Below are 14,417 nucleotides of genomic sequence, written 5' to 3' on the forward strand. Positions count from 1 at the left end.
CCTGAGTAGCTGGGATTACAGGCGCCCACCACCATGCCCAGCTAATTTTTTCTTTTTTTTTTTTGTATTTTTAGTAGACGGGTTTCGCCATGTTGGCAAGGCTGGTCTCAAACTCCTGACCTCAGGTGATCCGCCAGCCTCAGCTTCCCAAATTTCTGGGAGTACAGGCATGAACCACTGCGCTCGGCCTTCTTTGCCTATTTTATTACTGATATAATTCATAATGTCTTCACATGGTAACCATATTATTATTTATTTTGCTTAAGCAAAGGTATTCTGATTTTCTTATTGTTGCATACATTGATATTTGTAAATGAATCCTTGTCACATTTGCATTATTCTCTAAAATATGTAAATAAGAGAAATTCACAATATATGTCACCTCGCATTCTCAGGGACTTTCTCCTTGGGTATTATTGATTTGAATACTTCAAAGAAAAAAGTTTTTTTTAGAAAGTTCTGATATGTGTATATCATTTCATATTCTGTGGTATAGGAAATGGTGGGTGGGAAGACCAAAGAGTATCTTGATTTTTATAAAAAATACACTTTTTTCCAGCAAAATATTTAAAAACATTCAAAAATATTCATTTTCTTTAAGAAAAAGAGGGAGAATATTTATTTGTGAAGTTTTCTGTGATTCTGGAATCAGAGAACAGTTGGGAGCCACCTTCTTTCTTAGCTCTGTTTCCTTAGTTCTAGGTCTCAGTTCCTTTACTTCTAAAAGAAAAATAATAATAGCCCCCTACTGCAGAATTTTGTTTTGAAGATTAGTGAAACATTTTATTTGAAAGCGCTTTGCTCTGCAGAAATGTGTCATTATTTGTCTGTGACAATTGGAAAAGAAATTTTCTGAAGCCCTCGGGGATTACTGTCAATACACCCCAGTCTCATTGTTACCCATCTCGGTCCATTCTGTTATGCCTTTGTCTAGGCCCCCACAGTCTCTCACTTGAATTATTGCAATAGCTTCCTCACCATCACTCCATTACTCTCTCAAATTCATCTTCCATGTTCCTGCCAGAAATATCATTCCAAAACTCAAATTTGCTCATCATCTATCTCCTTTTTTAATATTCTCATTGATTTTCCAACACCCATAGATGATAGACAAGGGAGTTTATGATCTGGTTTACTTTTCCACTTTCATTAAATACAACTCCCCAGTCCAGTAGACCCCAGTTCAAAAAAACTTGAAGTTTCCCAAAGAGCATATATTTTTCCACCTGGAATGTCCTTTTCCACCTTGTTTGATTCCTGAAAAACCTGCACACTTATTCCTTTAAGGCTCAGCTGCTACCTTTCCTCTACAAAGTCAAGCACTAAGCTCCACGGAGGCACATATCACATCATCTCACACATGAAATTTTTTAAAAACAGTCCCCTGCTGGACACGGTGCCTGTAATCCCAGAACTTTGGGAGGACAAGGCAGGCGGATCACGAGGTCAGGAGTTTGAGACCAGCCTGACTAATATAGTGAAACCCTGTTTCTACTAAAAATGCAAAAATTAGCCGGGCATGGTGGGGTGCACCTGTAGTCCCAGCTACTTCAGAGGCTGAGGCAGGGAATCACTTGAACCCGGGAGGCAGAGGTTGCGGTGAGCCGAGATCTTGCCACTGCACTCCAGCCTGGATGACAGAGTGAGACTCCGTCTCAAACAAAACAAAACAAAACAGTCCCCATACCTAAGGTGGCTGCCACAAGTGCTTCAAACATATTGTATATTTTTGTTTGGAGTACTACATTTCTCTAGTGCTAAATGCTTACCTGGCACTGTATCTGGTGTTTTAATAAACATTATGTCGATTTAATTATCTCATTTTTACCTTTGCTCATTTTTAAATATACCATGGATGTGAAGTCATTTTCAGAAAAAGAAACAGATATATTTCTCTCATTATTATAGGTGTATCAACTTATCTATGCCTTGCCCCTGATGGAATTTGGGATCCCCAAGGACCAGATCTCAGCAACTGTTCTTCTCCTTGGGTCAATCATATAACACAGAAGGTAAATCCTGTGACTAACAAGAAATTCTTTGCTAAACTATATTATCTACTGTTGATGATAGCTGTTGGAAACAAAACAGTCAAGAATTCTTTTAAAATCAATGTAGAAAAATTCTTCCATTTTAATTTAATTTCATATTTAATGACAACCTCTAATACGTTATGAGCTAATTCTAAAATTTTATTGTTTTTAAAGTGCAAATCCATGAATTTCCTCTTATATTGCTTATAATAATTGTATTATTAATAAAATTTCTATGGTATTGTGAACTACAGATATAAAAGTCCAAGAGGCATTATAAATTAAGCAAGTAAAAGTTTCTAGCATACATACATATGAGTTTTCCTGTGGAAATAATAATTATAATTTTTCAAAGTCTACCTTTGGAATCTTAAGGCATCTGATTAATGTTCTGTAACCTAATCATTTATCAGTGTTAAAAGTATACACATGTGTGACAGAATCTTGCAGACTCAAATTTTCAGAGCTTATTTGGTTGCAATAGGTTGAACATTGTTATTATTAATGCACTGTGGGGCTTTGAATTGATTTCATTACAAACAGAGACCAGATGTGCATTTATGCCAAAAGGGTTATGGGATGAATCCTTATTATAGCAATTTATGTGAATTTATGCACTCCTAAAATGGAGAGTCCTTCTATGGCACATTAGCTATGCTGAGGAATTTCTGAGAGAGATTTTCCTGAGAAATATTACAAATGATGACCTTACTAAAAGCCTGCCTGTGCCATTTGCTCTTTTCTCTATTTGTTTTTAACCAGACTTATCCTCAATAATATACTGTATAATAATCCATAAATATCTACCCAGTAGATCATTTAGCAGATGAGCCATAACTATCTATTTACCCTAAATCATGGAAGAATAGTGGTTATATTGACTCTAGTTACCCTCTTACATATGCATCTCCATACTTGTTGCTATTCATAATGATGCTTCTCCAATTTCAGCACTGTTCCTGCCACAGTTTTTATGTCCTTTGATTTTATTACAATGTAGCTCAGACCCCAGGGCAAATAACTCTTGCTGGATGTGATCAGATTAAGAGATCAGTAGCATATCTCCTTACATTAGCAATTCTTTAAAAACAGTCCCTAGATACTTAGCCCAGGGGTTAATATAAATTCAACAATAATTCTTCTAGAAGGCTGAATGTTTTCACGATAATTTCTGAATATAGTTGGATCATTTTATTGTAGAAATTACTAGGTGACTTTAACTGATAATGATGCTTAATTCTTTTCTTTTCTCTGCAGCCCAGCTAATCTTAGGACAAAAGATAATTCAAAGACCAGACAGCTGTTGTCCATTTGATTTATAGACAGGATGTTTTTGTTTTGTAAAAAAATACCTCCTGTTCTTCCAGGGCATTTTTGTTTCATCCTGTAGAGTCTACAAAACTATGTTATGTGATCATTACATTTAAACTTGAATAACTTAGGTGACTGGAGCTTATAAAAGAAAAACCTTAGATTGATTACCCAAAAATTTATAAAATCTTAAAAAGTACAGCAAGAGGCTTTTGAGCACTCTGAATCAGCTTATGTAACTTGTCCAAGGTCAGTGGTGGAGCTGGAATTTGGTGGAGAAGAAGTCAGTGGTGGAGAAGGTAGTTGAGACCACCTTCATGAAGACATCATACTTAACCACAACACTGGTTAAACCATGGATAGCTTATGATTGGCTTCATAGCCTTACACTCAGTTACCTATGCTGTCCCTCTGCACTCTGCCTACCCTTTTACTTGGTTGTGTCCTTTATGCCTCCAAATATTTATGCTACTCATTGACTATAAATGATAGTCGAACAGGTTTGTTTACCACAAAACTCTAACACTTTTAAATATTAGTATTGAAAACTTCAAGAATCTGTTGTAGCATTCATAGGATTATTTGTCTATATTTTATCCTCCTACTACCCAGGCTGTCTTTCATAGAATTCATCCCTTTTCTCATCTCCTTCCTCTCATTGTAATACCTGCGTAATACCAGAGTCCACACAGATGGAACACTTGAGGAGGTTTTGTTTACAAAGGTATTGGGGCAGTAAAGGCAAACTGCAAGGGATTGAGGAGGAATCCAGAGCAGGGGAGGAGCTGTTCCCAACACCAGGCCTGTGGAGTACCAGATCAAAGGAGTGACCAAAAATAAGGAGCATTTTATCCTTGGGAAGAAAGATGATCTTAAGGCAAGGGACACAGCTTAGCCCCAGGTGGCCATTCAGAAAGGAATCCAGGTGAATTAATACCCTGACCTTACTTACCCTCCACCGTCCATTTACCTGCCAAGCCACCCCACTGGCCAAACCCAACCAGAAGCCAAAGAAGGACACACTTAATGACTACCTTGTAAGTCCACCTTGTAGGGCAGAAGGCAGGATGGAGGAGGGTAGAGAGTAGCCCTGAACTAGCAAATGGAAGGTACTCAACATAGTCCTTGGCTTTTCTCCACTCCCTTCTCTCACCCTTCTTCCTTTTTCCATTGAATCAGCATTGTTGTCTAGGGTAAATGCTCATGGCTCAGCATCTAGAGCCAAGAAGATTAAGGACGCAGACACACACAAGGAGTGAGTTTAGGAGCAGAGGTTTAATAGGCAAAAGAAGAGAAAGGAAAACAGCTCTCTCTCTTGTGAGAGAGAGAGGGGCTCCAAAATGAGAATTCCAACCGGGAGTGGTAGCGCACTGGATTTTATAGGCAGGCTTCAGGAGATGGTGTCTGATTTATGTAAGGCCCAAGATTGGTTGGACCAGGTGTGATGTTTACATAGCCTGCGGGGAAGGCTGAAAGGCTAGCCACCTCACCCTAATCTTTTCTTTTTTTTTTTGAGATGAAGTCTCGTTCTGTCACCCAGGTTGGAGTGCACTGGCACTGTCTTGGCTCACTGCAACCTCCACCTCCCAGGTTCAAGCAATTCTCTTGCCTCAGCCTCCTGAAGCTGGGACTACAGGCGCACGCTGCAACATCTGGCTAATTTTTTTTTGTATTTTAGTAGAGATGAGGTTTCACCATGTTGTCCAGGCTGGTCTCAAACTCCTGAGCTCAGGCAGTCTGCCTGCTACGGCCTCCCAAAGTGCTAGGATTAGAGGAGTGAGCCATCATGCCCCACCACACTAACCTTATTATGCAAATAGGCTTTCCACTTGGCCTGCCATTTTGCCTGCTCCTTACTGTGCACGTGGCTGGCAAAGGGGAGGAGCTGCCATTTTGAACATGCCTAGTCCCAGGTAGCCTTCTCCTGTCAGCACAGCTGCCAGCATTCGCCTGTGCAAGCTTCTAGCTTGCCTTTCTACGTCTGCAGCTCGATTTTACAAGCTACTCTTTGTTAGAAAAGAAATGATTTTGGGGCTGCTTTTCATTAAAAGGAAAACCTTACTGAGGACTTTCTTACCCTATCTGCCTAAATAATTTCTTTTTAATTCCTGTATCACCCCCTCCTTCTCTTTCCTTTTCCTTTGCCCTTCACCTCCCCTCTCCTCCCTCTTTGATTTCCTTTTTCCCACACACTCTTTACTCTGATCTCCTACCTCTTTCCATTTCTGCAACTGATTTTTTTCTGCCCTCTGCCATGTTGAAAAATTGAAGTCAAATAGATATCTTTAATGTTTCATTCTTCCCGCTACCCTCACCCTGCTGCCAGTATAGTTTTGTGAATTTCAAACTCGTAAAGCAAAGAAATGCTTTTTACCCCCAATGGAAACACAGGTGAAAAAAACACAATATACACATGCAAAGAAAAAAAAAAAGTATATATTTGAAATGCTAGTTTTCTTCTTCTCAGGGATTTTGTGAATTAATGTACCCTGAAGTGTGAGTCCATTTGGACTGCTGTGGTTTATGGTTAAAAAACCAAACAAGGCCGGGCGCAGTGGCTTACACCTGTAATCCCAACACTTTGGGAGGCTGAGGCAGGCAGATCACGAGGTCAGGAGATCGAGACCATCCTGGCTAACACAGTGAAACACTGTCTCTACTAAAAAATACAAAAAATTAGCCAGGCGTGGTGGCGGACGCCTACAGTTCTAGCTACTTGGGAGGCTGAGGCAGGAGAATGGCATGAACCTGGGAGGCGGAGCTTGCAGTAAGCCAAGATTGTGCCACTGTGCTCCAGCCTGGGCGACAGAGTGAGCCTCCATCTCAAAAAAAAATAAAAAATTAAAATAAAAATAAAAAATTAAAAAAAAAATACAAACCGTAGACGAGGTAGCTTATAACCAACAGAAGTATATTTGCCGTGGTTCTGGAGGCTGGAAAGTCCAAGATCATGGTGCTGGCAGATCCTTTGTCCAGTGAGGGCCTGCTTTCTGGTTCATCAGCAGCACCTTCTCACTGAATCCTCACATGGTGGAAGGGACAGCTCTCTGGGGCCTCATTTATAAGGGCACTAATCCCAGTCATTAGGGCTCTGGCCTCATGACTTAATCCCTTCCCATAGGCCCCACCTCTTAACACTATCACATTGAGGATTCAGTGTTAACATGTGAATTTTGGAGGGACACAAACTTTCAGACCATTGCAACCTCCTTCTCATCGTTACAGTGCCCCTGGAGAACTCCTGAGGATGTTGAAGGAAAGAGCACTGACCTGAGGATCTTGATTGTTGAATTATGGTGGACACATCATTAACCTCTGGATTGGTTTCCCCTTTTGTAAAATAGAGTAGATCGTTAATTTTAGTGCTCACTAAATTTTAGACATACAGTGCTCACTGTATATCACCACCATTATAGATTGCATAGGTAGCAGTTATACTCAACTAAATGAATCAAGTTGCTGACTTTAGTTCAAAATAGGAAATCTTATATTTACATTTTCTTGAAAACATGAATTATGTTTTTTTCCCCCAGCAATCAGGCCAAGTGGGAGAAAACAGCTAAAGAATCTTGATGGTTTCAACTCACAAACGAATTTGAGTCACTTATGTACTTGTGAAGTTAGAGATTAAGTTCTGTGTGACACTAAAGAGTGGATTACGTTTCACTAGAGAATATGTAAGCTTTTAAAGTTAGAATATCACAAAGGAATTTGTTGCAAATAAACTAGCTGGATACATTCATAAAGATGAGATTTAATAAAAAAATTATTTGTACAGAAGGGAAAGGAGGAAAATCATAAGTTGTACAAAAGGTTACCTTTACTCCAACAATGAGATAGAGAAAAGGAGAGCAAAAGGGAGAGGAAAAGGTAGGCCAATAGGCAGTTGGATGGAAGTCCTGATGGATGTACATGGATGGATGAATGAATGGAGGGAAAGGAGGTAGAAGGGGTGGGCACGGTGGCTCACACCTGTAATCCCAACACTTTGGGAGGCCAAGAAAGGCGGATCATGAGGTCAGGAGATTGAGACCATCCTGGCTAACATGGTGAAACCCTGTCTCTGCTAAAAATACAATAAATTAGCCAGATGTGGTGGCGGGTGCCTGTAGTCCCAGCTACTCGGGAGACTGAGGTAGGAGAATAGCGTGAAGCCAGGAGGTGGAGCTTGCAGTGAGCCGAGATGGCGCCACTGCACTCCAGCCTGGGCTACAGAGCAAGACTCCATTTCAAAAAAAAAAAAAAAAAAAGGGAGAAAAGTAGATAGAAGAATAAATGAATAGATAGATACATAAATAGATACAAATCTGTATACATATCTACATACCTTGGAAGATAGATATATGTCTTCAAATTAATGTTTTAAAAAAAGTCTCGGGTTTTCACTGAAAGCCAACAAGTTGGCTCAGAGCCATGCCTCCTGAAACATGAAGGCAAAATATCCCATTTCTCACCTATTTTAATGACTGCTGTAAAATCATAGTCTCTTGCCTCAGCTTGATCTCCAGCTTGCACTCAGTTTTTCAAAAAGTAGACTATTTTACATACTTTTAAAGAAAGCATTGTGCTTTATAACTTCACCTGTCTTTTTTCACTTCAAGTTTGGTGGTAGTATAATTCTGTATAGCTTCCTTATTTACATGCAAAGGGAAGTCAGCTTCCTACTCCATTGCCTGATTCCACTATTACATGGAAAAGAATTGTCAATGTTGTAATGGTGGGAATAGCCTCTTCCTATTTCTAAGAAACCAAAGTGCCTCTGTTTCTGTTTGTATACAAGTTACTGATAGATTTTCAGATAATGCAAGGTTATTCCTGACTTTCTAAAGAAGAGGGATGTGAAAATCTAGAAAGAATGTTGCTTCTTTACAACATAAGTCAGTTATTTCCCCTAGAAACTAGGTCGAATCCTGTCTCCTATATCTTAAATTCCCCATTTTATCTTCCTTAGATCTAGCATGAAATGAAAGTAGCCGGGCGCGGTGGCTCAAGCCTGTAATCCCAGCACTTTGGGAGGCTGAGGCGGGAGGATCACGAGGTCAGGAGATCGAGACCATCTTGGCTAACATGGTGAAACTCCGTCTCTACTAAAAATACAAAAAATTAGCCGGACATGGTGGCGGGCGCCTGTAGTCCCAGCTACTAGGAGGCTGAGGCAGGAGAATGGCATGAACCCAGGAGGCGGATCTTGCAGTGAGCCGAGATCAGGCCACTGCACTCCAGCCTGGGCAACACAGCCAGACTCCATCTCAAAAAAAAAAAAAAAAAAAAGAAATGAAAGTAAATTGCTTCTTTATTTTGTCAGAGATGAGTGGTAATTCCAAAATGTTACACTTATTTAACTTACGTTTAATTGTAAGATAGAAGCATTTTGTTGCTTGTATACCTATTTGACTCAGATTTATAGTAAAATAGATCTTTCAAAGAAATGGTAGCTATGTACTTGAACACTGTGTGTAATTCCTTTATAAATTGTTTTGGCCCTTGATTAGTGGTTGATATAATAAAATCTCAATGCTGATTTTTAAAAAATTGCTTTGACTTGTATCAAAATTTAAAATGTTATCTGTCTCTGTCATAATTATTATTTTTAACTAAAGCTGTCGGATTTTCCCTCCCTGATTCAAGTCCTAGATATAATCCCACCATATCAATACAGGCATTAATTTACTAATCCTCACAAAACTCATAACGTTTCTCAGTGTGTATTGCTTATTTCTGAGAAAAATTTTAGTAGAATTTAGCAAAAGAAGTTAGTGAGGTGTTTAAGCTGTGAGATGTAGAATAAATGTATTTCAGCCCTGCCTATGTGCACAGAAAACTTGAGGCACATTCAACATATGTATATATTTTTGTATGGAAATAAGATCATTATAGTCTACAATAACTGGAGTAAGAGAAGTAAACAGGGTAATCAGAAAGAGATTCACTTTGGATGCCACTGGAGAGGATGTGGGCCGTGACAGCTGGACAGAAAATGTGGCCATGAAACTGAATTGGGAGCAGCTATGGGAGAAATCAGTTAATGGTACCACCGTGGAGTTAGGAAAACCAGAAATCCAAGGATGGCTTTTGCTGCCTCCCTTTCCTTCACCTCCTGCACCCAGTCAGACACTAGTCCTGTCAGGTGTAACTGTAAATTCCTCTCAGGCCAGGCCACTGCTTTTCACTTCTCTCCATACCCACTACCCCAATCCATAGCAGTTTCTCCTCACCCAGGTCTCCTTTCATTCACTCCTGAACCCTCTAATCCTTTCCCCTGAATTTGACTTCAAATACAAACCTAATTAGGCATATCCCATGTAAGCTCTTCAGGACCTTCCCATTATTCTTAACATAATTCCCCAAATCTTCATCATAACTTCTAAACCAGAACTACTTAATCCTGTCCTTGCTCACCTCTCCAGCTGCCTAAACTCCAGATATGGTGCCCTTTGTGCAATTTCCCTAAGACTGCATGCCCCTCCCTCCTAAAAGCTGTTCCCTCTGCCCAGATGCCCCCACCCACATCCCAATCTAATTTGTTCTTTCTGTTCCATCTCAAATTAAACATTCTCCTCAGAGAAGCATTTCTATGCCAGGTTAAAATGTCTTCAAACTACTCTACCACACTAGGATTCTGTATTGCTCTCAAAAAAATTAAAATTATATATTTGTACAGTTAAATTTTTAATAACTATTTCCATGGCTAGTATATAAACTCCCTCTCATTAAAAAGCATTTTATTCAACACTGACCTTAGCTCAGGGCTATAGAGATTCAAATGTTTATCAAAGAACAAATGAATATATAGGCTGAATGAACAATCATTGAAATAATAGATGTATGGATAAGCGGATGGAGATAGCTAGACAAAAACATACGGATATGCAGGTAGCAATATTGGATTCTGAAAGTATAAAATTTTTTTTTTCTTCTTATCGTACCTAGTACTGTGTCTACTCAAGCCATGTTTATTCTAGATCTTACTTTTTATGTATCATATTCTTGGCTTATTCTTTCCCCTCAATAGCACCGATTAGTATTCCGTTGTACCTTGTATCCCTCGACTTATCTTTTAAGATTTCACTTGGTGGTTTCTTCTTCTTGCCGTCCCTCAGCTTTCTGGTTGTTCTCTATTCCCATAATACCTCAACTGAATTGTTGTGAACTCATATGATCTTTTACGCACCTCACCCCAACCCCATGAGTGCAAGAGTTGTATAAGATTCATCTTTATTTCCTCAGGAAATAACAAGTGTGCAAAGAATCATTGAAAGAATGAAACATTTTTGCTATGATTTATTCACTTTAAGATGAAGAGAGGGCCTGTAGTCCCACCTACTTCGGAAGCTAAAGCAGGAGGACTGCTTGAGGCCAGGAGTTCAAGGCTGCAGTTAGCTGTGATTGTGCTGCTGCACTCCAGCTTGGGAAACAGAAAAAAAAAAAAAGAATAGAGGGTCAGAAAATAATTTGTTATAGCAGTTTTTATTTTACCCTAAAAAGGTACTTTTCATATTTTTACTATAAACATACTTATTTCTTTATTCCTTAAAGACAAGATCTTACTCTGTACTCTGTCACCCAGGCTGGAGTGCTGTGGCATGGCCATGACTCCCTATAGCCTTAACTTCCCAGGATGAAACAATTCCCCCACCTCAATCTCTCGAGTAGCAGGGACCACTGTGGGCCCTGAGAATTCTTTTTTTTTTTTTTTTTTAAATTTTGTAGACATGGGGCATCCCTATGTTGCCCAGACTGGTCTCCAGCTCCTGAGCTCAAGTGATCTTCCTGCATTGGTCTCCCAAAGAACTGGGATTACAGGTGTGAGCCACCATGCCCAGCCTACAAATATTTTTATAACCTATTTGCACTTCAGTTTTCTTTTCCTTCCAACATTTTTGTTGTTAAACATTGAATTCCAGGGCTCTTTTGAAGGATTAAGTTTATTGTTCACAAACAACAACAACAACAACAAAAAACCCACTCTTGAATGCTAAAATACAGTTACTATTTATAAGAGAATCCATTAGTGATTTTCTTATTTTACTTATTGATTTATAAAACTACACTGTTGTTGACACATATATGGACAGATGAATTTGCCTGGCTGTTTTTTGTAGAGATGGAATTTCAATGTGTTGCCCAGGCTGGTCTTGAACTACTGAACTCAAGTGATCCGCCCAGCTCAGGCTCCCAAAGTGTTAGGATTACAGGTGTGAGCCATCCACTTGGCCTTCATTATTATCTTTTGTATTGAGAACAATTATATTTTGACTTGTTGGTCATCTACATTTTCAACTTTTTCATTACTGCACATAAAGAAAATGTTTAATTTTTTTCCTCCCTCTTATATTGATAATTTTTTATATAAGGGAATTACATAGGCCTTCTTTTCCACCTTTTCATTTCCCACTCCAATAATGTAATAATTCATATTGAAAATATACTTGTATAACTACACAGAAAAAAAAAAAGTAGAATTACAATAGGAAAATACCAGTACCATTATTTTATTTTTTTCTCTATTTGATGACTAATTTTGCTATTCGTAATGATCACCGATAGATGTAACTAAAGTCAATACTTGTATCCTTAGTTTTGAAGATGTATTGATGAAGAAAAAAGGATTACCTAATTTAGTAGATCTCAAACTTTTGTCACTGTAGTATATTTAAGTGAATCATAAAACCTCAGAGGTCCATCAAACTGACTTTTTTTCTTATAGAAATGATATTGTGTGGTAACAAAGACAGAGAAAGAAACTTAATAATAATAACAACAAAATAATTACATAAGAACCCATGATTAACAAAATAAAACAATAGTAATTCTACAAACATATTCATTACTATAAGAGTATAATAGGTGAAAAATTATAACCTGCAAGACGCTATGAATGGCACATTAATTAAAATAATGTCCCTTTGGAAAATTATAGGAATTCCAGCTATCTTAGGTATCTCTATGCCCAGTGGGGGAGTTTTGCAAAGTATCAATTGTATCAGGTGTCCAGACTTCTTGATGGAATATTGAATTTGAATATTTACACTATACTAGCATCTCGCTAAATTAATTAATGAACACTGAATTTTAGAATGTGTTACTTGATTTACTATAATATCAGTAAGTAGCCCTAATTTATGTACAGAAATTTAAATGTATGGACTTTAATCACATTTATATCACTTTATGAACACTTAAAAGTACATTCATGACTCACCAGTGGGCCACGAGTGCTACTTTGATCTACATTGAATTTGTTACATACGTATCCTTGAACCCTATAATGTATTCTTTTTAGTCTTACGAGTATTTTAGGTAAAAAGACCCTGACCATATTTTACAAATTTCTTATACTCAGTCCTGATATTTTCTATTTTAAGAATTTCTTGAAAGTTGGACCAGGTGCAGTGGCTCACGCCTGTGATCTCGGCACTTTGGGAGGTCGAGGCGGGCAGATGGCTTGAGATCAGGAGTTCGAGACCAGCCTGGCCAACATGGAGAAACCTAATCTCTACAGAAAATACAAAAATTAGCTGGGCATGGTGGCATGTACCTGTAATCCCAGCTACTCAGGAGACCAAGGCATGAGAATCGCTTGAACTGGGGAGGCAGAGGTTGCAGTGAGCTGAGATCATGCCACTGCTCTCCAGCCTCAGAGACAGAGAAAGACTCTGTCTCAAAAAAAAAAAAAAAAAAAAATTCTAGAAAGTATTGATTATATAATAATTGTTTAACATATTTTTCATGTAAAATTTTAACATTATAGGTAAGGATTTTTCTTTTGATTTTCCCTTTTTAGGCTTTGTTCTATATATTTAAATATATAGAAATGCACATATATAAATAAACACAAATATTGTATATATTATTTCTTTTCCCCAAGTAGCATATTTACAGTTACTTATGTAGTGTGTTTACATTTCTCAATAGCATGCAAATATTTATTAGCATGTATATGTAAATAACTTTCATATCTGCATTTATTTTATCTCAACAATATAGCCTGAAGGTTAATCTTCACATTATTGATCTCATTCATAATTTTAAATTGTTGGATAATATTTCATGGTATGGAATATTTCATGGATCAGATGGTAGTGGATTATCAGAATTTATTAACATTAGTGTCAATATATTTGCTATACAACCTCCTCACTGCCAAATTTGACTGGCTTAATTAAAAAAATTAATTAAAAAAAATTCCAGGGTATGAATCTGCCTACAGAGTTTTATATAATCATAATCCATTTTATTGTTTGTCATAAACAAGCTGGAATCAACCTCCTTGAACATTTCTCTTTGTATATCTGTGGGATTATTTCTTGGTTGATACTTTGAGTTACACAGTCTTCACATGTCAAAGTTGAATGGACAATGGTAATTTACTGTAATAGGAACAATACATATATACACTACCAATAGTAGTTTATGGAGGTGATATTCGTTGAAACAAACTCTTGCCACCACTTAATGATATTAAACCTTTTATGTTTTGTTTTGTTTTGTTTTGTTTTTACTTTTTGAGTTAGGCTTTTCTATATACATGAGAATATGACTGTAAATAATTTAGGTATTCTAATCCATTTAATTAATTTATTGTTTCTTTAACATTCAATCCTGATACAAACGCTAAGCATCCCAAGTAGATCATGATAACCGATAACCTACCTATTTAAATAAGAGTTTTACTTGTCCTCCTTTTAGCTTTCTGAATACCCATTAGTGAAACAACTTACAGAGAGTATGGCTTTCTCTTTGTGTTCCCATTTTCTGTGTTGGACTGCCTTTAAAAAGGGGAAGAAAATAATTGTGCACATAATGACACTATTATATATTTAAATAGTAATGATGTTACAGGAAAAGGCTTCGGATCCAGACCCCAAGTGGGGGCTTTTGGATCTTGCCCAAGAAAGAATTTAGGGCGAGTCCGCAGTGCAAAGCAAAAGCAAGTTGATTAAGAAAGTACAGTGGTGAAAGGATAGCTATTCCATAGGCAGTGTAGGACGTTCCCAAAAGTAAGAGGAGGAATGCATCCACCCTAGGTAAAATGCTTGTGTATGTATATTTTTTCTAGTTAGTTAGTTAGTT

The 14,417-nt window shown here is 37.8% G+C and overlaps 1 protein-coding gene across 1 annotated transcript in view; it reads left to right on the plus strand.

Annotated features, from left to right (window-relative positions):
* The window catches only part of ADGRL3 (adhesion G protein-coupled receptor L3), an 890,906-nt gene that overhangs the window by 707,525 nt on the left and 168,964 nt on the right, over positions 1-14,417 (plus strand). Inside the window, exon 11 of the mRNA XM_011949310.1 lies at positions 1,909-2,012. Within this exon, the coding sequence (XP_011804700.1) occupies positions 1,909-2,012 (104 nt within the window). The remainder of the gene's footprint in view (positions 1-1,908; positions 2,013-14,417) is intronic.

This window comes from Colobus angolensis, unplaced genomic scaffold (genome assembly GCF_000951035.1).
Source record: "Colobus angolensis palliatus isolate OR3802 unplaced genomic scaffold, Cang.pa_1.0 Scaffold297, whole genome shotgun sequence".
Classification (NCBI taxonomy): Eukaryota; Metazoa; Chordata; class Mammalia; order Primates; family Cercopithecidae; genus Colobus; species Colobus angolensis.